General features: G+C 31.6%; 4 protein-coding genes and 1 long non-coding RNA gene across 12 annotated transcripts; 2 read left to right on the plus strand and 3 right to left on the minus strand.

The window, feature by feature from the left end:
- Positions 1-8,614: 8,614 nt before the first annotated feature.
- Positions 8,615-12,688, minus strand: LOC104737306 (myb family transcription factor MOF1-like). 4 transcript variants are annotated; one of them, XM_087480957.1, is made up of 6 exons: positions 12,498-12,688; positions 9,401-9,477; positions 9,265-9,301; positions 9,030-9,123; positions 8,863-8,935; positions 8,615-8,727 (listed from the first exon to the last, which is right to left on the minus strand). In XM_087480957.1, exons 1-6 carry the CDS (start codon positions 12,610-12,612, stop codon positions 8,623-8,625), a joined length of 501 nt encoding a protein of 166 aa, XP_087337083.1. In that variant the 5' UTR covers positions 12,613-12,688; the 3' UTR covers positions 8,615-8,622. The 4 variants fall into 4 exon arrangements, with proteins under 4 accessions (XP_087337083.1, XP_019090278.1, XP_010455748.1 ...); XM_010457446.3 differs by lacking the exons at positions 8,615-8,727; positions 8,863-8,935; positions 9,030-9,123; positions 9,265-9,301; positions 9,401-9,477 and adding exons at positions 11,009-11,326; positions 11,571-11,682; positions 11,785-11,905; positions 12,041-12,077; positions 12,230-12,306; XM_010457445.3 differs by lacking the exons at positions 8,615-8,727; positions 8,863-8,935; positions 9,030-9,123; positions 9,265-9,301; positions 9,401-9,477 and adding exons at positions 11,009-11,326; positions 11,571-11,682; positions 11,785-11,908; positions 12,041-12,077; positions 12,230-12,306.
- A 2,727-nt stretch (positions 12,689-15,415) lies between these two features.
- On the plus strand, positions 15,416-17,602 carry LOC147929908 (uncharacterized). The gene is made up of 2 exons (XR_015578923.1): positions 15,416-16,167; positions 16,255-17,602. It is a non-coding gene; the product is annotated as an uncharacterized LOC147929908 (long non-coding RNA).
- A 1,537-nt stretch (positions 17,603-19,139) lies between these two features.
- On the plus strand, positions 19,140-21,331 carry LOC104737308 (5'-adenylylsulfate reductase 1, chloroplastic). The gene is made up of 3 exons (XM_010457450.3): positions 19,140-19,488; positions 19,650-19,953; positions 20,041-21,331. The coding sequence occupies exons 1-3, from the start codon at positions 19,404-19,406 to the stop codon at positions 21,065-21,067; spliced, it is 1,416 nt and encodes a 471-aa protein (XP_010455752.1). The 5' UTR covers positions 19,140-19,403; the 3' UTR covers positions 21,068-21,331.
- Positions 21,268-22,712, minus strand: LOC104737307 (uncharacterized). 5 transcript variants are annotated; one of them, XM_010457449.3, is made up of 3 exons: positions 22,584-22,712; positions 21,960-22,114; positions 21,268-21,868 (listed from the first exon to the last, which is right to left on the minus strand). In XM_010457449.3, the coding sequence occupies exons 2-3, from the start codon at positions 22,102-22,104 to the stop codon at positions 21,495-21,497; spliced, it is 519 nt and encodes a 172-aa protein (XP_010455751.2). In that variant the 5' UTR covers positions 22,105-22,114; positions 22,584-22,712; the 3' UTR covers positions 21,268-21,494. The 5 variants fall into 5 exon arrangements, with proteins under 5 accessions (XP_010455751.2, XP_010455750.2, XP_087338982.1 ...); XM_010457448.3 differs by having other exon boundaries at positions 21,960-22,118; positions 22,584-22,708; XM_087482856.1 differs by having other exon boundaries at positions 22,580-22,693.
- Positions 22,713-22,869: 157 nt separating this feature from the next.
- Positions 22,870-24,601, minus strand: LOC109124695 (autophagy-related protein 8b). The gene is made up of 6 exons (XM_010457451.3): positions 24,318-24,601; positions 24,146-24,200; positions 23,783-23,838; positions 23,647-23,699; positions 23,278-23,396; positions 22,870-23,176 (listed from the first exon to the last, which is right to left on the minus strand). Exons 2-6 carry the CDS (start codon positions 24,180-24,182, stop codon positions 23,079-23,081), a joined length of 363 nt encoding a protein of 120 aa, XP_010455753.1. The 5' UTR covers positions 24,183-24,200; positions 24,318-24,601; the 3' UTR covers positions 22,870-23,078.
- Positions 24,602-27,375: the final 2,774 nt, after the last annotated feature.

The following is a 27,375-nucleotide window of genomic DNA, read 5'->3' on the forward strand; positions in this document are numbered from 1 at the left end:
TTGCATCTTTTTGTTTCACACGTCTTTATTTTATATGCATCTTTTTGCCGTACCCCCATCATAAAAAATCGTACCTATTAATTTTTCACATTGTTTTTACCCTTCTATGTTTTACACCTTTATATATTACAGCTCTTTGTTTATTATAAATAAACTTTTATGGAATACAAAAACAAGTTTCGAATTTATTGTTTTCTGAGTATTTTTTTTAAACTTACAAGTTAATAAATAAAATCATAGATTTATATGTTTATATAAAACTCACTTTCAGGGGTCAATTTAAATATAACGGATGAGATTATTTTTATTATCTCATCTAACTGTTTAGATTTGTTAATGATCTTAAAAGTTGCAATATTTTGATCCAACAATTGTGTTTCTTCGTCGTACTACCCAACTTTCAATGTTCATATTTGTTAGTTTTCGCACATTTTTGTTTCACACCTCTTTATATATATATTTTTTTGATGAACCTTGAAAAGAGTTTTTGTTATTTGACTATTGTTTAATACCTCCAAATTTGAAAATTTTGAGTATTATTTTCTTTCAATTTATTAATCAACATTAATTCAGTCATCTTTGTTCAAAAATTTGGATTGTTTTATTTATTGATTTATTCATCTAACTTTTGTTTGGTGTCGTTTTCCATCTAACTGTATTGATCATCTCTTTCAAGTATTAGTTTAGGTAATTATGTGATTTCTAATTTTTCATAGATGTATATTTTTAGTCAATTTGGTTGGTTGTAGTTGCACCTATGAGCTCTTTCTCCATGATTCTCTTATTATTATTTTTATAAATTTTGATAGAATAATGATTTAAATTTTATTCGATGTGAATATATTTCAAAATTGATTATCTGAGTATGATTCGGTAAACCTAGATTTATATATCTTTAATATTATTCTCTTCTTGTCACTGAATCGATTTTTCATTTTTATATATATAACAAATATTTTATTTCACTAATTTGGTTTCACCTTAGTCATTATTTATGACTTTTATATTATATAGTTAAAAAATTACCAAAAAAATTTCACTCGAAATGTGAAATTAATAATATTAATCATTTCAAATTTTTACTTTCCCGTACGGTAACGCACGGGCCGACATCCTAGTTATAGATAATGCATAATCTTCTATTATTTGTAGAATATATTATAATTATAATATAATTTATCTATTACAATTTACATGATTAAAATTATGCCCAACAATGATCAAATCACAGATTTTGAAACGAATCCGGCAACCTACAGCCGCAAACCAACGTTGGTGATGTGATGATCACGGGAACGGATGAAATAGAAAGATGTACTTTATATTAATGGATAAAGCATGAATGAACCTTTGGTTTAAATTCGATTGGGCTAGTTCACGTAGCATAATATATAGGAGATGTGGAGGGATGCGCTATAGATGGGACTGTAACACGTTGTCAATTTAAGAGACATTGAAAGGAAGTCGAGCCGTTTTAAATTTCATGGATCAATCGTTGTAAAGTTGTGAAAACCTTAAAGGAGAGACTTGAGTTTTGATGATGTGACAACTTGGAAACAAATTAGAGTAGGATAGAGACTAGCTATAACAAAAATTGTAAAAAAGCTGATGTAGACTCTCATAGAGCTCAATGTGACAAAAGAAGACCAAAAACAAAAGAGTAGGATAGAGACTAGCTATAACAAAAATTGTAAAAAAGCTGATGTAGACTCTCATAGAGCTCAATGTGACAAAAGAAGACCAAAAACAAAAGAAGGAGAAAAACCAAAAACTACAACTAAAATACTTGCGGGTACAAATAATATAACAAAAAAAAAACAAAGCGACACAACTAATAATGAATAATGGCCCGGAAAATAAACACTGATTCTGAGTTGAAACGTACGTATCATCCATCTTTCTATGTAAACCTGTCAAAAACATAATCCAATGAAACAATCAGAATTTTATACCGGCAAATATAACCTCACAAGTAGTCAAATCACCAAAGAATCAATTTAGCCCCTAACGCTATCACAACGTTCAACAGTTGATAAAAAGAAACTCAGAAACCATTATAGAATCATACATAAAGCAAGCGAAAACTTAAGATAATTCGGATTTCGGAGTAAAGCAAAAACCCTAGGCAAGAATCAACGAGAAACTTACGCTAAGTTGGACTCGATCGAACAAAACCCTAAAGGAAGAGCAAAATTCAAGCTGAATAAAAGGTTAAGGAGTGAGAGAAGACAAACCTCGGTGTGGGAGAGAAACGTGAGGCGGTGATGCGCAAGAGGAGGATGAGCGATGGCTGGCTTGGCGATAGCGACTAGGTTCGAGGTTTTTTCTTCTTTGTTTACGAGACATCTCAGACAGTTTTGGTGAACAGAGCCGTCGAAGAAGGAATGAATATACGATTTATAAGATTGAGGTTTTATATTGGAAAAATGGAAAGACTCGTTAAGTCGGTGTTTAGTCTTTTTTTTTTCTACTCCTTTTCGTCTTTTGTTATTTTTATAAATCAATTAAATAAGTTAGTTTATAGAAATGAATGTGTTTCTTTCGTAGTTTATATAGATGTTACAATATTATATATACACTAGATTTTAATCCGCGGTATATCGCCTATGAGAGTTTTGTTAATTTTAAATAAATAATACAATAATAGTTAAAAATTATTTTTTTTTAATTTGTGTGAAAACTTTACAAAAAACAATCTATTGAGTAAAAAAAATTATCTAGGATTTACAAAAAAAATAATTTCTTTCATTTTCTATAATAATTTGTTATTTATTTGGTTTTAAAGTTAATTTCATTCAGAAAATAATTTTCTATTATTTATACTTTTATTGTAAATAACATAATTGAAGATTAGAAATATCTTTCCATTTTTGTAGGATCTATTACTTTTTTATTTAAAATATTATAAAATAAAGATTATAAATAACATGTGGAATCCACGTCAGATTGGCTTAACGGAGAGATTAACGGAGTTAGTAATTAATCATGTTTTTGTATATTTAAGCATAAAATTATAATTGCGGGTATGAAATTTAAATAAATTAAAGCTGCATGTATGTTTTTGCACAGTTCATCGTTCGATGTATGAATCTAACATATTGTAATTGTGGATGTATAAAAAAAAGTCATTTTTCAGTAGTTAGCTAAAGTTTGTGTTGTTAACTATTCTCTTCGCTTGCTTTCTTCTCTCTAAAACGTTCAACGACGCTAAGGCTGCTTGTGACGACATCTTACTTGCCGTGAGAACCTCAACTCTCTCTTATTTACTCCTACAAATAACGACGCTGATTTCTACAACGCTCCAATTGGATCAGAGAAGGCTCCAACAAATTTACAGTCTAGCTCTTTATGGACGAGGCTATGAGAAGTAAGCTTGTGTGAATTGTGTCGAACAAGCGATTCTAGAATCACTACAAAGATGTCGACTGAAATCGTTCAGGTGTACCACTAAAGACATTGACAATGAAAAACAGAAACAAAGAGAGATCTGACAATGAAACATAAAGAAGAAAAACATAAGGGTTGAAGAAGTGAGACATGAGTGTTGGTCTATAATTGAGTTTGGTTAACAGTTGCAATGTTTCAGTCTTGACAATGGTGTGTGTGTTATTTCATTGAAGAGGCATAAGTGTGATCAGAGACACAAGTCATTGTGTCGTTGTGTCTATTTGTTAACTATATAAACAAATTTTGTCTTGGTTGTAAACAACAAGTTTTGTGTAAATAAAAAGTTCAGTTTTTGTTTTTGTTCTCTAACAGAGAAGCCACACAATCTCTTTCTCTGTTTCTTTTTTCTTCTTATCAATATTCTAACAATGAGAAGAGAAACGACTGGAGAACAGCAGAAGCAGAAAAAGACTCATCAAACTGAACAAATGATATAACACATGTGCAAACCAATCGGTTCCGAATACTGAACCGGCCCGAACTGATGCGAATGGGATTATTTGACTGTCTGATCGGTTCTTGAGGAAAAACCGAATACAAACCGAATTGACTAAATTCCGGTTTGGTCAATTCAGTTAGGAAGAAACGCTAAGGCCTACTAAAATGTTCTTTGTTTTTCTAACAAAATCTATATATATAAAGTTCACTTTTCTCATTCCTGGTGCTGCCACCTCAGCTACTCCTTCTATTTAATGAGGCCAAATTTTATAAACTACCCACTAACCATTTTCTATTGTTTTTTGGACCAAATTTCTTTGAAACCCCTAATTATTTGAGACTCCTAATATGACTTCTCGGGTATGTGCAAGTTCCAGAGATGAAACTGGTCTCATGGACGTTAATTAGGATTAGGGCTTAAACATATCAAATCCTGGTGATAATGACATATTGTTCGGGGAAGTGCAACTCATTCTGGAATGTAAGTGTCTAACCAAAAAAAAACATCCACTCCGTATTTCTTTTGCTTCCTCCGATTGGTGATTCATTTTGTGATCTTTTTTTTCCCAGATTTAAAAACCTTGACTGATGGTTTCAGTTTGGTTTATCAATCACTTACGTAGCCAAAAACGCCAGGTAGCTGCTCTTTCTTAAGAACTTATAATAAATTTTATATTTGGAGAACTTATATTAAAGTTTAGTATTATCTTCGTTTGATATGGATAGTCTGACACATGTGGAATATGTCCAATCTATAATAACTTATGTTGCTTATCTAAACCTTTTTATATGTAGTAAATTTGTTGATTTCTTGCAGGTGAAAAGCTTTGGATGAGGAGAAAAATCCAGAGACCTACATACGAAGACTCCTCCAATTGCTAAATCATAGGTACAACTTACATTCAGAAGAGTGATTTTGTTGGGCTTTTCCTATGCTGATCAAACACTTTTTCCTTCGTTGGTCAAACCATTTTGTGTTTATTTAACTGTTCGTATGTACTCTTATTAATAATGTGCTTCATGGGGTTAAAATAATTGAACTACATATCATGATTTGATTATTTTCTGTACTTTTGTTTGCATTTTTCATTTAGGAAGTTAAGAAAAAGAAACGTCATTGCGAAAGAGTTTGAAAGTTATAAATGCTAAGCTTCCACAACGTAACTGTCTCAAATTAAGGTTAGGCTAATAGACATTCTCTTATTCAATACTCTGATATAATTTGTAAGACTGCCATGGTAATTAAATACAAATCTGATCAGTTTTAAATTTTTATTTTTGTCAAAGGTATAGAGCTTACACTTATGTATATTAGATATTTTATAAACTTCCTGCTATTGCATGATTAGAACATATATACGTACTACATTGAACATAGTATATCCTCACTATACATATTTCTCAAGAATCCCAAAATGGTTACTAATATATTCGTTGCAACTCTTGTGACGTTTTTGTTACAAATAAAAATTTGTGACCATTGTATTGCAACCATTCAAAAAACGTCACAAATGTGTAACAATGTTTATATTGTGACTAAATAATTTTAATTGTGACTAAATATTTCATCTTAATAAAATTATTTTCTTGTAGTGCTTGAAGATGCATTGACAGGAGGAAGTACAACACCATGATGTCTATGCTGATGATGATCAATTTGTTTGTGACATAAAAAGACGAAGAATTTGAGGAGGTGGTGCGTTAGTGCAAGAGTGGAGAGAATGAAAGTGTTGTAAGTTCTGTTAGTAGTTTGGTCGGAAAAACCAGTTAAAGTAGAGGCCAAAGTTATGTTTTCGCTTAGATTGTTGCACCTCGAATGCAAATAATGCAAATGGGTATGTATATGGGTGTGTATGTGTCCATAATTCATTGCATATAGTAAGTGGAAAAGCTTAAGTGATTGGCATGAATTCTGCCGCATAATCTTTTGTGTGCTCTACCAGTTCTAGATACAAAAATCAAATCAACTTTTACTTTGATGGAAAATGATTGCAAGTAACAAACACGCTTAGCTATAAATTATCACATGAAAACATGTATTACTGACTAATTGTTGTCATGAAGGATAGATAATAGCATTTCAGGCCGACAAATTATAGTTTTATTGTACAAAATTAAGATTTCATACTTTAAAATTTCATCATAATGATTTATGTTACTTATACTTTTAATTCATTCACAGTACTAACCAAAGAAAACAAAACATGAATTTGCTGCCATTTCTTATCATGAAAAAAATATCTTCACTCTGCATATAAGCTTAAGTCCGCCGCTTACCATCATATCAAAATCAGAACATAGAAGATCAAAATATGTTGAAAAAACTTCCTACATCCATCTCAAGAAAAAAGTTTTCAAGTATTACGACCAACAGGACATAAATATATTCAAAGAGGTCTTTAACTTCAGGGACAACTACATCATAGAAAAACTCGGCTTAGAAAAACTGGGCTATACAAAATCAAAAAGAATAACCAAATCAAAGCAAGGCAACACAAGCAACACTTTCAGAGGATCAGGAAAACACAACTAGAAACCAATTAACATCATTTGGCAGCACTTCACAAAACCATCACCAAAGACAAAGAAGGTAAGAGATGCACACACCTTTTGTAAACTAAAGAGATTCAGAAATATGAGTGCCACAATCGATAATCGTAGAACTAAATTATATGAAAATGAAAACTGAGCCAACAAAAAAGAACCTGGACTGTATAAAATAACAGCTAAGAAAATTAATTTTTCCCAAAACACAACTCACATCGAATCGAAAAAATCACTGAGAGGACAAACGGAAAAAAATACAACTAAGAACACAAAAACAACTCACAACTTAATTAGGAAATCTAAGAAATACAACACATTTTCATATTAAAAATTTTGAACACAAATTCACATTTACGTTTAACGAAATCAACAGGGGGATAACCAAATATCTCCTACAGATGTGAAGCGAGCAGGAAATCAACCAAATACGCAAACCCAAAAAAAAAAAGATAATGGATATATGAAAGGGATGACTGAAAAAACGATTACGAGCATCAAAGAAATAGGTTCAATACTCATAATGTCCTCTAGATCGCAAACATTGCTTTTCTCCTATCCGTTCACGAGGACATCGAATTTTTAAAAAGAATAAATTCATTTCCAACTCAATAACATACAAATAATGAACCAATAGACCAACACATTATAAGCCTTACAGAGAAATTGGGCCCAACGGCTGAAACAAAGAAAAATAGCCCCAAAAAAAGAAATGTAAGTTATTGATTTTATTTACTTTTCTTAATAAAATCCACAACTTTTTCACTCCAAACACTAAAACATTGACAAAAAAACTACTCCCACAGTTTACTAAATACATATGAAAATATTAAAAACTCTAACCCAAAACCACATATAAAACCAAATAACAATCCAACCACAAAATGATAAATAATAATAAATTAATCAAAACTAACAAGTACAGCCAAACAACAACTTTAACTACACAATATTAACTTCTCATAATAATTTAAAAAAAAAACATTAAAAACACACAAGATTAACTCAATTTTTGAAAAATAAACAGCGATATGCTTGAAAATATCCAACAAAACAACATAACCACCCAAATCAAATATAAAAACAGACGTAAAGATGAATCTACGTAACAAAAAAATAATATATACAAAAAAACCCGGAATACATCTTAATCTAACTCACGCGCGTAGCGCGGGTCAATTGCTAGTTTATATTATAAAATGTTGTTTTGAACAATACTAATTTAAATAATTAATATTATATACCTTCTAACACAACAAGTTTATCAATAAATTAGACAAAATAAATAATATATATATATATGATTTTAAAAATAGAATTGCTGAAATATTTGTATACTCTAATCGAAAGAGGATAAGAAATCTTTTCCGACCAATGAGATTGATTCAATTATAGATTTTTTTATATTGCTCTTTAGTTTTCTTCTTTTGTTAAAACATATTCCTTTGTTTCACAAAGAGTGTCATTTTGACACTTTTTCTTGTTACAAAAAGAGTGTCATTTTATATTTTCAATGCAAATTTTAAGATTAAATCTCCTTTTTATCTCTATTATTTGAGCTTATTAATTAGAAACAGAAAAAAACTTTAGTGTATTTATAAAAGGTAAAACAGAAATTTAATTTTTTTAGTTTGTGTGCATTATGTCAAAATGACACTCTTTGTGAAACAGAGAGAGTATATTATAAAGACTGTTTTCTAAAAATTTGGATATTTTCACTTATTTTCCCCAAAAAAAATTATATGCATGTAAGTAATATATTTTGTCTAATGATATCCTATAAAAAAAATTCGAGTGCAGCCAAATCTTCTCAAAATTGATTTAAAGTATACCAAAGTTGTTCCTCAAAACAAAATTTTTGTTTTAATTTTGTTCCATTTGCACTTTTGCCAACCATTTTGGGCGATGTAAATTTGCATAAAGCAAACACTTTGATTACAATTATATTGGTGTTCTTCAGACTTGTTAATCAAAAATATATTGAACACTTCTTAAGAATATAAAAATAGATTTCTAAATATATATTTTCATAGATGAAATAGATTTAGTTTATAAAATAATAATTCACCCAAAAATGGATGAAAATTACCATAACATATTGTTCGATTTTTATTTTCTCATACCATATGTATAATAGTATAAGCCATTAAGCTTTACATAAAATAAAGAGCGAGCCTAGAAAAACTAGTTCTCTTAGTACTTCAGACCAAGAGTGAGTTCAAGGGACATGTCTTCTTCACCATTTGCACCATCCCCAACAAAATTAACATCATTGTCTTTGTTTTCATTTGGTCCCACCTGCCTTACATATACATCTATCTAGTTCAAATGCATCAAATTATCAATGACAAATAAATAGAAGGACAAAAAATACATCTATGCAATAAATCATTATAAGGTAAGAAATGCAAGGACAAAAAAAGGAAAAATTACCCTTGAATATTGATACAAAGACTTGCAAGATACTTCCATTGGAGTTACTTTCTCAGTACTATCCAATTGTAGCGTAGAAGAAATTAAAAAAAAAATAACAATTAACCAAAAATTTACCCAAAAAAAAAAGCGATTATGCAAAAAACCTATACATCAAACGGAAGAACCTTTGTTGATTTTGAATAGCATCTCGAACATGTTCATTGATCTTAAGGTATTGTTGAGAGTGCCTCCTATTCATTTGCCTTATCATTCTCCTTTCTACCATATGATAGGACTTGAATAATAGAGCAAAAATATTGATAAAAGAGACATAAACTCTCTTTATGCATTCTGTTTAATATCAATATATTTTCATATGCAAAGCTACAACACTAACTAAAGTGTGAGACAACTATTTACCTTTTATAGAATCTTCTTCCTTCTTGTTCCTATACATCTATTTAAAATAAACCATATATTTTGACTAAACCATATCAGATTACATAATTTATGACATTATATATTGACAGATGATAATGTGTGTATAAATAAAGACCTGAAGATGGCTTTTCACTTGTGATATTGTAAGGTCTCTCACATTCATATTATCCAAAATTTTCTTTGGTGTTGCCGCTGTATAATGATAATATCGATAATAGTGAATTTAGAAAAAATATTAAGAAAAATTTGACCATGAATAAAATATAATAATTAAAAAAATGAGAGAATAACTAATTTTATGAAACTTAAATAAAATGAGGTTGTTGATTTCAATGACAAAACTTTTGATTTTTCTGTTTTATTTCAGAGGAATCGTCCTTCTTTTTGTTTTTTTTATATGGAAGAAAATCGCTTACTCCTTTCGCCACCGAAGTATTCTACAACGTTAACAAAAAGGTTGTGACGATCTTCGGTCCATTTCGTACGAGGCGTTTTTTGACCTTATGTAAGATCTAACAATAGAGTCTCTCATTGCTATTTTTTTTAGGTGAAGCTCTAAGTTTGATGATTTCTTAGCATACGTACCGATGATATATAGAAAAGTGTAACAGGAAAAACTATTAATATATAATTCTCAAAAATATCCTAAGGAAAACAGATTTAATGCTAATAGCTGTTTTCGTATATTGTACATTACTTGCATTATAATTTTGTTTTTTAGTTTATTTTAAACTTTTTAATAGAATCACTACTATTGAAATCTTTTCTATTACTTATTAATTTAACATTTTGAATTAGTATTTTATGGTATGATTTATTATATTAAATACTTTAGTAACAACCCCTTTTAAATTTCTCCTTATGTCATTTAGGAAATGTTTCTTTTAGACAGGTAATGTAATTTATTATGTGGACCTACACTCAAATTTTTGCTATATACTTCTATATATTTTAATTTTAAAATTCGATTTTCCTCAAAATAAATTTTCAAAAAGTAGATATTTAGGTTTAATAAATGTTAATTTTCAAAAATTTACAAGTGTCAAAAACTATTTATAAAAAAATCTTTAACTATAGAGTTTTGAAGGAGAGTTCATATCTGATTCACCATCTACAGAATCAAAATGTTTTAAAAGTACTTCATTTACAATCATAACTAAAATCATGTTAATTATGTATAGTTTGCTATTTTTTGATAATATAATATTTTTTAAAACCAAAAAACTTAATTATCCTCTTCTATCAAAATTGAAGAACTAACTTATTCTACAAGCACCATAATGCCATATAACTACTAAATTATTATTTTCTTTTCAAAAACAAAAAAAATCGCTAATTTATATTTATTTATCAAATTCGCCAAATCGCATTTTTTTGCAAAAATAACTTCATAAATATTTTTAACATCAAATAAGAAAAATTGCAAAACCACATTTTAAAAATTTTAGTAGAACTATCGCAGAATACAATTTCTACTGGTGCGTTTAAAGCGATACAATTGCAAAAGCTTCTGACTTTTCCTTTCACTACAAATTTGTTTTTATTATTATTTTTGGCTAGTCTCATCATAAAAATTTAAAAATTGAAACTTATCACATTTAACATGAAACTTTTTTTGTTGTCATTTTAGCATTGGGTCCGAACAGATCTAGCAAAAGAAAACATGCATGATACACAATATTTAATCTAAAGTAAAATCTAAATACACAACCACTTGCGACGATTTTCACTAATACACAAATATTTTAATTTATTTATTATGTAGTACTTTCTTATTAATATCTTTGTTACATACATCTACAACATATTTACTTCCAACAGTGTCTACAAAAGATAAATTGAAGTCTTGTTATGCTTTGAGACCAAGAGTGAGCTCAAGAGATAATTCGTCTTCATCTTTTGAAGTTTTTATGAAGTTTAACGACAAAGTACCATCATTGTCATCATCATCATCATCATGTTCATCAACAACATTACCATCATCATCAATAGCAACAACAACATCACCATGTTCATCATCTCTAGTTTTATTAAGCTGGGCCTGTTATAGTCAAACTATATAGTTATCTCTGACTTTAATTACATGTAAATTTTTGAAAACCAGAACGACTCATGGATTATAATATAAAATCAAAATCCTTCTCTTGTGATCTTCTATATCATATATACCTAAATTTCAGATGCAAGTTTGAACAAGTTTTATATATATTAGAGTTAAGATGAATGCACCACTTCTACATGTTAACATATATAGTCGAAGAAATGCATATAAAAAGGATAATTACCTTTGATGATTCATAGAGAGACTTGCAGGTAAAATAGTCACTTGGTACTTCCTCAGTTCCATTACTTGATTCACCAAATGTTATAATGTTTTCATACATTTCCTCTTCTTGCCTACAAGAAATTTATATTATAGAAGAAAAAAAAATATATATATCTATAAATATATAAGAAAAACTAAAAGCTTTATTTATATATCTTAATAACTAGACGAACCTTTGTTGATTTTGAAAAAAGTTTGCATTGCCTCGAAGCCGTTGGTAGTTATGAAGATACTGTTGAAATTGCCACCAAGTTACTTGTCCTGTCACTCTAACACTCCTCTTTGCTAATATCTCTTCTGCCAAAAATTGCATGTGTTTATATATATAATTTATATACATTATGTTGAACCTCAGTTTAAATGGTCATATTCAATACATAAAAGTTTATATGTAAAAAATTAAAATAAATAAGCAAATGATATCTATACCTTGCATGGATTCTTCCAGCTTCATGCTCCTATACATCTGTAGGAAGTTGAAAGATATATATATGGTTCAATATCCAAACCAGAATTTATAAACTATAATAATACTATTCATATAAATATACACATATACTGATATATAAATTACATATGTTTGTATAATTATTAGCGGGACGTATATACAATTAGGACCTGAAGATGACTCTTTACATGTGATATTGAGAGTCCTTTGGCATCCATTAACTGCAAAACCATCTTCGGAGTTGCTCCTGCAATTTAAAGGATAATAATATCAACCAAAGAGAAAAGGGAAAAAAAATGTTGAATAATAAAAAGAAATTTTACTATGATAAGTGAAAATTATAAAAATTCATAAGAACAAGATGGCAGAAATTGTAAATGAGAACTTAAATAGATCACTTTTCAAAAGAAAAAACTAAATCATATATAATTTACTTACTATTTTCTCCACCGAGTTGTTCAACAGCTTGAACAAAAGAGTTGTGAAGCTCGGAGTTCCATCGCAACCGCGGCACTTTTGATCTAACATAAGATCTAACGATTGGGTTTTTCATTTTTTTTTTTCTTTTTCTTTTTCCTGTTTTCTTACTGAAACTGGCGTTTAGATCCGGCTGATCGAAGGGATGAAGGCAAAAGCTTTTATTGACTAATTGTGTCCTTGTTTATCTCTTGTCTTAATATAATTTATTTTTGTTGTGTCAGAAAAATAAATAAAATAATATGAAATAGAAACCCTAAAGAAAGGTGACTAAATGCTTTGTTGTGGCTTGTCAATTTATGCTCCTTAATTAATTAGTTTATCAAAACCGTTTATCTTTCACCTTTGCCATCCTTGTGACCATTTCTAAGAATACCAATTTGTAATACAAGGTTTTATTCTTTTCATATACTTGCTAAAATTAAATAATATAAACATATATGTATTAATTATGTAAGTCAAAAAGTAAGTCAGACTAATCATATGACCTAAAAGCTTAGCATATAATCATTTTGACCTAAAATACTTTAAATAATTATATTTGGTTTGAATTTCTGAACCATTTTATTTAATTAAATTTTTATATAAAAACAAGAAAACAAAATTTAAAAAAAAAACAAGAGTTATCTATCCTATATATATATATATGTGATATATTTAGACACAAATTTTTTAAAAAATTAAATATTATATGCTTTTTGACATATTTTAAAAAGACAGATTTAATGTTGGTTTTCTGCATCTCCATAATTCATTTATATTTAAAAGGGTTGGTAGAATATGTTGATTATTTCTCTTAATATTCAAAAGTGTTGCTTATTTCTCTTAATATTTGTCTTTACAATAAGTGACTATTTTTTTCTTTTTCTAATTAATATAAACAGAAATATATAGGTCTACTGTAATCTTTTAATACATTATACACACATTAAGTGATAACATTATATACAAGGTAAACCAGAGAGATTATATAGAAGTGCTGAACTCAATTAAGAAGTTAAGATAGATTCTCCAGTGAAATTATATCTTAATTAGTAACTAAAAATGATTTTTAATTAATACCCTTACTCTTTTTTTTTGTTCACCAATTAATACCCCTACTTATGTAGAAAAGTAATACTAGTATATAGCTATGCACACAGAAACAAAAATTGTATTTAGTTCTCATTATAGTTGTTGTAACTGACGCGACCTCCTTGATCCTTCTAGGTAATTCTCTCCAACAAGACTAAAGAACATGGTGAAGTCATGAATACTAGGTCTTGTTTAGCGGTATATGTTGGAATATTAAATAATTTGTTTACAAAATTGATTCTGCACTAAAAAAAAATCAATTTTATCATAATTAGAATTAATCGGGAATTTTGTACCGCATCTCAATAACAGTGATTAGTAACATATTTCTCTCAGTTAGTGGCAAAAATCAGGATATAAACCGCTAAGTGCCAACTATGAAATCACCAATCACACAATTGTATAGATAAAGGTTAATGGAAAGAACGAACTTGAGCAAATAGAATATATAAATAGGTATATTTTTCCTCCGGGATATAAATAGTTATATACATTTGTCCTTGTCCCCATGCACGACCGTTACGTTTGCGGGAGAACTGTTGCATGTTATTAGCGAACTGACTCAAAATTCTTTCCATTATTATTTTATTATAGTCAACCACAATTCTCATTCCTTGTCACTTTCTTTGGTCCATATCATTTAAATATTGTATACATCAATTTGTAGCGAGTAACCCAAAACATAATCTAAGACTCTAAGTTGTGGATTCCTCTGTGATGATGGTCTTATATTCTTAAGGTATCCAATCTTTTTGTTGATTCATGTCCAATCTGTTTAACAACAACTAAAAAATTGAATCTACAATTACGAAACGGAGCTAGAGTAACTAAATATATACTATAATTCATTAAACATTTAAACCAAAGAAAAAAACAAGTGTACTAAATAACAGTGACGTGCGAGCATATTGCATGTATGTGAATCCTCTTCCGATGACACGTAACACGTTCAAAACAAAAAGTCTCCGTTTCGGTTTATAGAATATTCAATAATGTCCGCTGACGTAATACTAATTAACAATAGAATAACATTTCAATCACGTATTTAGATGTGATTAGTCCTTAATTTTGTTTTTTTTTATTTAAGTCCTTTTGTCCATCCGACCTATTTATGTCAAGATTACAGGAGAGCTTTTATTGTAAATTTTGTCTCTTTAATTAGACTACAATTTATACTATATGCCTACTTCTCAAATTTAACACTTTTATATTAATTGAAAATTTAGTATATTTGACTTACCGAATTTAGTGTCCAAACGAAAAGACAAAAAAAGAATCTGCAACTCTTTAGAGGCGTTGCCGTTTGGCTAGAGGATACCATTTTTATTAATTACCAATCTTGCATCATCACGTTTTTTTCCAACATCGTCGCATTTTTATATTCTTTGTAACGCATTTACGCATGTACATTGTACTTTAATAAGTTTCCTTGTCAGTTTAGTGATCGGGAAAAGGGGAGCTAGTAAGGAATGACTTTAATATAAACTATAAAGTGCTAGCTTGCTACTAGTATATATACATACTGCTAGTAGAGATATTTTGTACGTACGTGGTATCCTGTATAATCTAGTAGCAATTTTAAGCATACACGACTCATTTCCCCTCAAGAACTATGGCACCGTACTAGATCTACTCAGAATTTCAACCTATTGCTATTTCTCCCTCGATTTCAAAGGTCACATCTATTTCCCCGTTAATATGGGTTTATACAGTTTATTGTTTGTTTATAATTTTTCCAACCAACTAACAAAAACATCAAACCGGATTAAACCTCATATAAACTCATAAAAATTAAATTAATAATTAATTAATAGATTGAATAATTAAAAAAAAAAATGGAACACGGTGGCTTCTTCTTCCTCCCTTCACGATGGTCTTCTTCCTCCCTTCTTTCTTTGGATTTCTCTCTTCCATTGTTGGTGACTGGTGATGTCGGCTCCGATGACAGTGGCTATAGATTAATTTTGTAGTGGTTCTCTCTTTTTCTTATTCCTCATCTTCGCTTTGTCTGCTTCATAATTGGATCTTCTAGAGCTTTGATTAAACCTGAATCGAGACAACCCCACATATCCCAAATGGAGTCAACTCCTGTTAGAAGATCGATCACAGTCATCTTCTTCCCAATCTACAACCAAATCTTCGAGATCAAAGTTATGTCAAAGAAAATCTTAAGTCGAAGAAGGCGAGGTACGAATCTTGGGTACACGAATTTGCTCAGCTCGTCATTAAAACTGATGTCCCGGCGGTGGTTAGAGAATTTAGTCGGGCTATGTCTATATGCGTCCGGTTATCTCTGTTCTCGGGGGGAGAGGGAAATAGGACGTCTATCCCAAAACTTTAATTAATTGAAGTTTCTACTAGGTTAAGGTCGATTGAAGTTTTGCATTAAGGTCGATTGAAGTAGAGATATTTTGCATTAAGTTTGATTGAAGTTTCTTTAATCTTTTGTGTGTTATTGGTTTCATTTTTATTTCTTGAGGCAAAATGATTCAATGTATATATCGATATTATATATTTTCATAATAACAAATCAATCCAGCACAGTTTCAGTTTTGAGGTAGGCCACCTCCCAGTGAGATATTTAGGTTTACCATTGGTTACTAAACGTCTCACTCCTTCTGATTATTCACCCTTTATTGAGCAGATAAAGCAGAAAATTGGTTTTTGGACAGCTCGTTTTCTGTCTTTTGCACGAAGATTGAATTTGGTACAATCAGTGTTATGGAGTATTTGTAACTTTTGGTTGTCTGCATTTCGCTTACCGCGGAAATATATTCAGGAGGTGGATACGTTGTATGCAGCCTTTTTGTGGCCAGGTCCGGACCTAAATCATCATAAGGCCAAAGTTGCTTGGGATGACGTATGCAAACCGAAAAACGAAGGTGGGCTGGGACTACGGTCGCTGAAAGAAATGAATGATGTTGGCTGTTTGAAGTTAATTTGGCGTATTGTGTCAGGGGGAGAGTCTTTGTGGGTCAATTGGACAACAACCACTCTCCTCAAACGCCTAAACTTTTGGTCTCTTCCGCAGTCCACCAATGCTGGATCATGGATGTGGAGGAAGTTACTCAAGCTTCGGCAAGTTGCAGCAAATCTGTGTAAAACATAGGTCAATAATGGTCTCCGGACTTCTTTTTGGTTTGATAATTGGTCGACCATGGGTTGTTTGGTGGATGTTGCAGGGGAATGAGGTATTATTGAGATGGGGATAAGTATTCATATGACGGTAGCAGATGCGTGGGGCTCACGGTGTCGACGTCGACATCGCCTCCAAACTCTGACTCAGATAGAAGCTGAACTTGATTCAGCACGTGACCATAACAACTCCAGTGAGGATGTTGTCCTCTGGAGAGGAAAAAACGATAAGTTTCACCCATCATTCTCCTCCAAAGAAACTTGGCAGCAAATTAGCACTACGGCTGTAGAGGTAAGCTGGCACAAATGCGTTTGGTTTACCCACTCCACACCAAAACAATCTTTCGGCACTTGGTTGGCTGTCCGCAATAGACTCTCAACTGGAGATCGAATTGTGCAATTGTCCTGGGCAGATCTGGGGAACTGTGTCTTCTGCCACAATACCATGGAATCTCACGACCACTTGTTTTTCTCTTGTCACTTCAGCTTGGAGGTGTGGCAAGCTACTGCAAAGAATATATACAAAACCCGTTTCTCCACAAGTGGGAATTCGGTGGTTGCTGCAGCTTGTAGCAACTGGCACGATCGAAAGATTTCCTACCTAGCTCGTTATGTTCTACAGGTGACGGTGTATACTCTATGGCATGAGAGGAATGGGAGGAAGCATGGCGAGCCACCAAACCCTGCCTCTCGTCTTATTCACCGAATTGACAGGCAGATCAGAGATCAACTTCTTGCGATAGGTCTCATGGGGGATCGGCGTTACGACGATGGGTTGCTCATATGGCTAGGTTCTAGAATTTGATTTTGTATACTCTTTCGAACACATAAAAAACTAATGCACTAGTTGTACCAAAGCTCTCTTTTGAATATAATTTAACATTGCATTCAAAAAGAAAAAAAAAAAATATTTTCCAATTTAAAAAAAAAACGTGATTAATAATTAGTGCAATAGTCTATGCATATGCTCGCTCTAATTAATGAGTAAATGACAATTATAAAAAAATTACTACCATACGAGGTTCCTCTAAACTTGTAGATATGAAGAAATAATATTTCTAAATCGTTTTAGTGATAACTCGTAGGCCAAAAAAGAAAAACGATCATGTTTAAATTTTTCTCTAATTGCTTCGGTGATGGAAATCAGTCAAGATTGAAGCTTAAAATGTCGATATGGAAGCCGGTCCAATGAAAAGGTGGTGAAATTGATTAGACTGAGAGTAATTTCATGGTTCACTGTTTTGGTTTACCCTAATTAACCAACTTGTAATTAGCTTCTTTGCATATAAATTGAACTCATGTGCACGAACTCGCTAATCGGATTGACATATATAAGAAGATGTCAGCCCTAACATTCTTCTTCTTCTTTTCGTTCTTTTCGTTCTTTTTGATAAAGTGTATTCTACTCAAACTGCATAAATATTAATTAGTCCATAGTAATAAATGAGTAGTATAACGGAAGCTGCAGAATTTTATGATTAGTCAACATTTAGTGGGTTTTAAATTCATATAGCTTATATAACCCAAGGATATGGACATAGTTCAGCAACCTTTTTGACAGCTTAATGCTTAAATTGGCCCATTAGCACTCTAAAATTAGTTACTGGATGGATCAATGATTTTGAAATTGTTTTAAAGCCCAAAGCATAGAGTAGTAATATTCTATTTAAAGGATCTAGAAATAGAAACGAGCTATGGAAGATCTCAAAATAACAAGAGCTATGGTAATGATCCTAAAAGGAAGTTGGAAAAAATATTGATAATCTACTTCTAGATGATCCTTGTTAATGTTTAAATTTGATCTTCCACTAATTTAAGCATAACTATCACCGTTAAACCAATCCATATTGACGACTAATTTTTTTTTTTTTTTTACTATCCATATACAGTAAATCTCTCTTAAAGCTTCTAGAAATTAGTCCCCAAAATCAGAATTAGTTATTCTCTATACTACCGAGAAGAAAAAAAAAAAAAAAAAAAAAACAAACATGTGTTACTTCTCATTTTGCCACATGCATTATAATGTTTAGGTTGGTGAATCACCTAATCTTATAACTTGGTAAGCTTATGTGTTTTAACTCTACCAATAAAAGTTAAGATATGAAAAGTAGCAACAATATATATATTTTAATAAAAACTTTTACATAAAAAGGAGAAGATATATATCTATATACATATGTATATTCATATTACTTTTTTTTAACAAAGAGAGATTATATTATACATGATTTATTGGTAATTCATTATAAAAAATATAGTCTCATTTAATTATAATTTTATTTTTATTTAGTATTATTTAATTTTATTTTCACCATGTAAAAAAATAATAAAATAACAATAATTTGATTGGTTCTGCCAAATTTGACTTTACCGCGATTTCTATGGACCCTGCAGGCGGCCCAAGTGAGGAGCGAATAAGAGCGAAGATTTTAAAAATAACTTCATCCACTTAATAGCTGCCACGTCATTCAATTGGACCAGACTAAATTCGCACTTTCCAATAACAAAAGAAATGCGTCTAGGTTCAATGAATCTGGTTTCACCTGAATTTTTTGTTATTTAACCCCAACGCTTCTCCTCAAAAGCATCTTGAAACGAAACTACGAAAGAATAAACAAAACAAAAGGAAATAAAAATCGAAATTTTCTTCTGTAAAACATGGCGATGGCTGTTCATGTTTCTTCTTCTTCAAGGATCATAAACTCTGGTTTCTCACGTTCCGGCGTTTCATCTGAGCCTAAAGGTATAATATTAAGTTCCAATTTCTGTGAAATCACAATATTTTCCCAAATTGGATTGATGGGTCAATGTGGATTTTGATTATTACGTATCAAATTTGGTTAATTTAGATATGAATTGCTAAAAAGTTTCGTTTTTTTTTGTTTTTTTTTTGGTTTCTTGCAGTGCCGCAAATAGGTTCGTTGAGGTTATCGGATCGTGTTCATGTAACTCAGGTGTCTTTGAATCTATCTGGGAAGCGATCATCATCTGTTAAACCTTTAAACGCAGAGCCAAAGACAAAGGACTCTATGATTCCTCTTGCAGCAACGACAATGGTAGCAGAGATTGCTGCAGAGGAAGAAGCTGTTGAAGTAGCAGAGGTTGAGGATTTTGAAGAGCTTGCAAAGAAGCTTGAGAATGCTTCACCTCTTGAGATTATGGATAAAGCTCTTGAGAAGTTCGGGAACGATATCGCTATTGCATTTAGGTATGAAGATGAATCAATCATGAGTTATGAGTCAGTTTGTTTAAATTTTTGAAAAAGATGGCTGATTTTGTTGTTTGTGTTATGCAGTGGTGCTGAAGATGTTGCTCTGATTGAGTATGCTCATTTGACTGGGAGACCATTTAGAGTGTTTAGTTTGGATACAGGGAGATTGAATCCTGAGACGTATCGGTTTTTTGATGAGGTGGAGAAACACTATGGGATTAGAATTGAGTATATGTTTCCTGATTCTGTTGAGGCTCAAGGTTTGGTTAGGAGCAAGGGATTGTTCTCTTTCTATGAAGATGGTCATCAGGAGTGTTGCCGTGTGAGGAAAGTTAGACCATTGAGGCGTGCTCTCAAGGGTTTAAAGGCTTGGATTACTGGTCAGAGGAAAGATCAATCGCCTGGAACTAGGTCTGAGATACCAGTTGTTCAGGTTGATCCGGTTTTTGAAGGTTTGGATGGTGGAGCTGGTAGTTTGGTGAAGTGGAATCCTGTTGCGAATGTTGAAGGGAACGATGTTTGGAGTTTCTTGAGGACTATGGATGTTCCAGTTAACACATTGCACGCGGCAGGGTATATTTCCATTGGATGTGAGCCTTGCACGAAAGCGGTTTTACCGGGACAGCACGAGAGAGAAGGGAGATGGTGGTGGGAAGATGCTAAAGCTAAAGAATGTGGACTTCACAAAGGGAACGTCAAGGAAAACGCAGCTGATGCTAAAGTAATAAATGGGGAATCGAAAGCTGCTGTTGCAGATATCTTTAAGAGTGAGAATCTTGTGACTTTGAGCAGGCAAGGCGTGGAGAATTTGATGAAGTTGGAGAACCGTAAAGAGCCTTGGATCGTTGTGCTGTATGCTCCGTGGTGCCCCTTTTGTCAAGCCATGGAAGCATCGTATGATGAACTGGCGGATAAGTTGGCTGGAAGCGGGATTAAGGTAGCTAAATTCAGAGCGGATGGTGACCAGAAGGAGTTTGCTAAGCAAGAATTGCAGCTCGGTAGCTTCCCGACGATACTTGTCTTCCCCAAGAACTCTTCAAGACCTATCAAGTATCCGTCTGAGAAGAGAGATGTAGATTCTTTGACTTCGTTTTTGAATCTTGTCCGATAAATAAACAACATAACCAGTCGACAATGCCATCAGTAATAAGTAATAACTTCATCTCGTTCCAGATTGCTAGAACAGATAAAGTTGGTGTTTGGAGAATCAAATCATAAGCTTTGGATCAGAGAGTCGTCATAGATCAGCTTTGCTACAAAAGCTTCAGTTATTGCAGTTTTGTAAGATTGTAAAGCTGCAATAGTGTTTGATTTTTCCATGTAAATGCGTGTTTATTAGTGTAATAAAATCAAGCTCCCGGGTTCTTCTTTGCAATCAAACATATCTTACAACAGAGAACTTAGGATTCAAAAGCGAAGTAAATAAATCTAACATACATTGACAGGAAACAGAACAATGCTAAGTGAAATCAAGCTCTTTGTTTCATCGCATTCATAGCAAATACATAGATTTTACCTTAAAGTAGAGATCATCTTTTTTAGGAATCAAAACCAGAGTAAACACCACTCTCTCTCAACTGCCTCTTCTCTTCTTCAACGTAATTCTTCCCTCTACTCGCTTGTCCTAAATCTCTCTTCTTCTTCTCCTTCTGTGAGAAAGATAGATTCTTCCTATCACCCCGCAACTGCGCATTCTCAATCGTCTCGCCACCTGTAACAGCAGCTCTGGTAGCTTCTCGTTCTTGATAACTCTCTTTCACTTCCTCTACTCTTTGTTTATCCTTTCCAGTATCCCATGACCAATCCTGTTTCTCCACAGGAGCACGTATATCTGGAAGACCAACGGCTTTGTAACCATGCTGTTGCAGAGATTCATAGTCGAAAGCTTTCTTATCTTTCTTTGCAAACCTCGCTGCAACAGTTAAAAAAAAAACAAAGTTCCATGAGAGAGAGATCTCAAAAAATGTTAATACACACCAAGAACAATGAAACTTTCGTCCTACCTATGGGCTTCTTGCTCTTTCTCTTCTTCTTCTTCCCAGTCTCTGAGTTATCCGGGTTTGAGTCAGAAGACGACGATGATTCCTCGGATGAGTCATCTTCCTCATCATCATCATCATTATCCCATCGCATCATACATTTCTTCATGATAAGAACTCTGACTAGAATTGAATCTCCAACTTAGTCCAATTTACAAAACCCAAAAAAGCTCATAAATTTCATAAAGTAACAAAAACAAGATGATCCACAAACAGTCCAAAGACTGAGAATTTAGCTTGTAAAATCAGCATATAAGAAGAGTTTGTAAAGTTCATAAATTTCAGAAAGCAAATGAACTTTGTTAAACTTCCTAGCATCAACAAGAGGGAGGAGGATTCACAAATTAGGCAAAAGACTGAGACTTTAGCTTTGTAAATCCGCATATAATATTCTCTCGGTGCTTAGTTTTCTTCTACGATTTACTGAAGTCATTTCCCAGAAATACAAATCAAGTTCGTTTAGCAAATTCGAAAACAGGGGATTAGGTAAAAATGATTAAATTACAAATCAAGCACGAATCTTTCTCACCTAATTGAGAAACCCACTAAAACAAAACCCTAAAATTAGATTAGGTAGATCATACTTGCCTTGGGTAGTCGACGACGCCAGAGGCTCAATTCGCGGCGGGGACTGCAACAGTCGCAAAGGAATAATAATACGAAGAGAATTAAATCCTATTATTTAACTATTATCTCCCTTAGCTTTGGTTTTCTTTCGGTTTGGTGAATTTTACGACTTCTTTTCCCGGTTTAGTCAAATTTAACACAAGACTCGACGATTTGGTTATCTTGAAATTATTTACTATTAGAGGTTTTGTTTTCATGTCATATAAACTATAGGCTATAGCCATGAGCAGAGGAAACAAAAACAAAGTAAAAAGAGAGATGTGAGTTAATGTCAAGTCAAACTACAAAAACAGAACGAAACTGGTTTCAAATCATTCAATAGCAGAAGAGAGAGAGAGAGGGAGCTCAAAAGATAAAACCCAGAAAGTAAAAACACATTATTAAGGTCGAGGAACCAGAGCAAAAGCTAAAGGAGGGTAAACGAATGTACAAATCATCATCAAGATGATCGATCAATCAACAGGCCGATCCAAACGTGTTCTCTCCACTGTATGTCATGTAGAGAAATCCATCTTCGTCCTTGTGTTCTTCATAGATTGCAGACATCAATGCCGCTGTTCAAAATAGAAGAGAGAAACCAAATTAAAAAACATGTACATCTTGGAAGTCGAAGATTCACACACACAAGGTTCATAAAAGGAAGGGTTTACTTTACCGGTTGGGGGTAATGTGTCCTTGACAAAGACAAAGATTGCTTTTTCAGCTCCAAGTTTGATTCTTTTCCTCACAACGTACACAAACTGGCCAACGGTTAGATCAGCTGGTACAAGATACCTGAAGGGCAGAAGAAACAAGATCAGATAAACATGAGTTCAGATGTAAACATTAAGTAAGCTAATAACCGATCAAAGCAATTAAAGTAACAGTTTTTCAAGTTTACAACCTAAGCAAGACTCTAACCCTATGATACCAACACAACAAAATACCCTTGGCAATGTCAAACGAATCAGCTACTGAACAAAAACAACGATTACATTATGATCCAACAAGAGAGATAAAGAGAGATGATGTATCATATACTCACTTCTTCTTGTCAATGTCAGGAACATCACTCTGTCCAGCTTTCTCCACAATCGCCTGCATTCGATTTCTGATTAGAACAAATACCACTAAAACTACAAAACTTTGTTTCAGTAATGGATAAAGTTTACAAAACATACCGGAACTCTGTCTGGGTATTTCGCTCTGATACGAGTGGATTCAGCCATTCTCATCTCTGAAAATCAAAACAAAACCATAAAGATTCATTCACAGCTAATAGATCCATCATACAAACACATCGACAATGAAATATAATTCAAGTACCAAATCTTCATAGATTCAACAATCAATTAGGTCTATCAAAAGCAAACAGAGAAACCAATATCAAAAGATCGAATCAGAGCAGTTAAATGAAAGCAAACTAACTCTTAATCAGGCTCATAATATCGAGTTCCATCAACAAGATTAGAATCAAAAAACTATCACAATTCATAAAACCCTTAAAAGTAATATGGATCAATCAGTAAAGAGAAGAAACTAACCCAGAGGATTAGAAAGCTTGAACGAGTTCTTAGCCATGACGGATTCGATTAGTATCTGCGATGATTAAGAAAAAAGATCAAAACTTTTATCTGTTAGGCCAAATCGGGGATAAAACCCAGAACGCAGAAACTCGAAATTGAAAAAAGAGGAGAGGCGAAATCAAAAACAAACCTAAAAGAAGAAAAATATCGATGAATGATGATCGGAGAGAAAGATTATTAGGGTTCGCGAATGATCAGGAAAACAAAATTGGGTTTTGGATTGTGATGAATAAGGAAGAGGATCACAAAAAAAAAAAAGAAATAAGGAGAGAGTATATATATATAAAGGAATCAGAGGATGGATTTAGGGTTTATTGAGTGTTACCTGCACGGCACCCAAACTTAATAGAATTTGGGTTTGTTTTACTTTTTTTTTTTTTTTTTATTCAATAAAGAAAATTATCTAATTATCTCGTGAGAGTGCGGATACGGAAACAGTATTGAGGCTTTTGGTTTAGGTCCATTTTTTAATTTATAATTATATACTATTAGAATTGTAATTTGGTATGGTAAAAAAAGTAGAGAAAAAAACATTGGTTATAGCATCTACTATTCTACTTATTGGAAAATTTTAAGGGTATAATTTTTTAGTTTCATTTATGTAAATTCAAATCAAATATCAAACTACAGTAAAACCTCTATAAATTAATACTCTATAAATCAATAAACACTATAAATTAATAAATTTTGTCAGTTCCAAATCGGGCCATTGTAAAAAATAACAAAATTCGATAAAATAATAATTTTTCTGAAATCTCCATTTAAAATATACTCCCAATAATATTATAAATTAATAATCATGTTGAGTTGATTATCTTATATTATCTTTGAGTATACCACAAGAAATATCAAATGACTTAGCTATTTCATCCTTCCAATATGATATTAGTTATAAACTTTGATTTTTCAAATTTTACTTGATTCTCATGTATAGAATTCTATTTTGGTCGTAAAAAACAAAAATATAGATATCCATTAAATGGTTTGAACTTTGAACTACCATATTAAATATATATATATATATATATATATATATATATATATATATAAGCTAGTTTCCATTAGCTTTCATCAAACTTTATACAGTTTCATCTTCAGTACCAATTTCAAGAACTGGTTATGTCATGAAAAATTTGACTGTTAAAAGCCTATTTAGAAAAAGAAAAATTTGTTGAGTTGATTATTTTATATTATCTTTGAGTATACCACAAGAAATATCAAATGACCTAGCTATTTCATCCTTGGAATATGATATTAGTTATAAACTTTGATTTTTCAAATTTTAGTTAATGATTGTATTGAAAAAATAATGTTATAACCAAATTTTTGTTTGTGTGTGTTAGTTTAGTCTTTTGGATAACAATTGTAACTATTATTATAAACATCATATTATTCTTAATTGCTTATGTCCATCCTCAATACTAGTATTTAGTGTTTACTTTTTGTCAAATCCTTTCCTTAACATTATTTTGTCTTTTTTATTTGTTTTCTTTTTTATATTATCTTGTCAATATGTCTTATGTTACGTAAACCTAAAAAATATTATCATAGAATGTATTTGTAAGAGGTTCATTAATACATACATTTGTTTCAACATATAAGACTATTATATTGAAAAATCAATATACCAAATCATAATAAATTTATTAACTATATCTTAGGATACTAATTCACTAAAAACAATCAACCATTTTGATACAAACAGTCATAGGAAACAACATTTAAAATAATAATAATAAATTCAATTATGAGTATTTGCTTCAAAAAGAGACGAAGTGCAGTCCATGTACGAGGCCTACGTTAAGTTTGCATTCCTAACCATTTTTTTTTTTGTTAAATGATGATGATATAGATGCAATTATTACATTTGATACGGACGTCATACTTTTCAGAAGCCCACGGATATGCATTTAACCTCAAATTATTTTTGTTTCATCTTATTGATAAAAATATCAGCTTAGAAAATTCTTTTTCTCCCGTATCATTTTACAAACAGGTAATGATGAAGCTCTTGAGTTTAATTTTTTTCAAATGAAAAGAACTTGATGTGTATGGATTTTCAAGATATATGTTTGTAGAGATGTGCCTATTATAGGCCGTTGTAATTCCAATATTTTAGTTCAAACTTATATACTTACAAAATCTTAAAATTATATAATTAGGTTATCAAATACTTAGTTGTTCCAGCATCACCAATTATATTATCCGTCGTTTTCCTTTTATCCGAGGTTATTTCTTCTCCAATTAGCCCTCTCTTCGTCTTTGTTTTCTTTTGAGTGATTTATATTTTATATTTATGTGGAAATAAATTACTGGGCCAAAATTCAAAGTATGAAATTTAATTTTCTGCTTAGCTCGACAATATATGGTATCAAATCAAACACATATTACCATGCATTCAGAGTCTTAGATACTAATAAGACGCAAATAAAGAGTCTATTGCGATTTGCAAAACAAGAATTGTATAAGAATGAATTAGCTCAAGCAAGAATGCAAGACACGTGTGAAGAAGTTGGATAATGGATACGGTTAGACTTGTAACAAAGTCAAGTGGAAGAGAAGAGTCTATATATTTCAATCCTACCCATTCCAGATTGCAACGGGTTTGTCACTGTGAGTGTAAATCATGGCAATATAAAGAAAGCTGTCCAACTATATGAGCTGATGATATCAGTAACTCTCCAATGTAGTATATTATTAACGACGTTATATATATGCTTCGTAACTAATAAACCATAGAAAATATCTTTCCATGAGACCAAACACACGGTTCCACATATGAAGGTAAAGACCGGTAACTAATGGCATATTTAAGTCTAATTGTAAACAAACAATTCTAACTCGTATTATTCTCGTAATTAACATATTTCTTATGTTGGATAATACCAATTTCCGTTGCTCTTGTTGTAAGTACATGTAGTTGGGGAAAGGCATAAATATAATTAGATGTGGCATATCTCGTTATACCTTCGATGAAGGATTATGATGTAGATCGATCGATTGATGATATGGTTGAAAATTGGACATAGTTAATGACTTTTTGCTAGTAGATTTGTCAAAAGCATGAATTACTAAGGAACTACGTGCTCATTCTACGATTGATATTATCAGATGATAGACATATATAGCTAACGTTAACAAAAAGAGGTACATAGTTTACATATATAACATCGATAGCAAAGGACAAA

This window comes from Camelina sativa, chromosome 13 (genome assembly GCF_030686135.1).
Source record: "Camelina sativa cultivar CO46 ecotype springtype chromosome 13, ASM3068613v1".
NCBI classification, from domain to species: domain Eukaryota; kingdom Viridiplantae; phylum Streptophyta; class Magnoliopsida; order Brassicales; family Brassicaceae; genus Camelina; species Camelina sativa.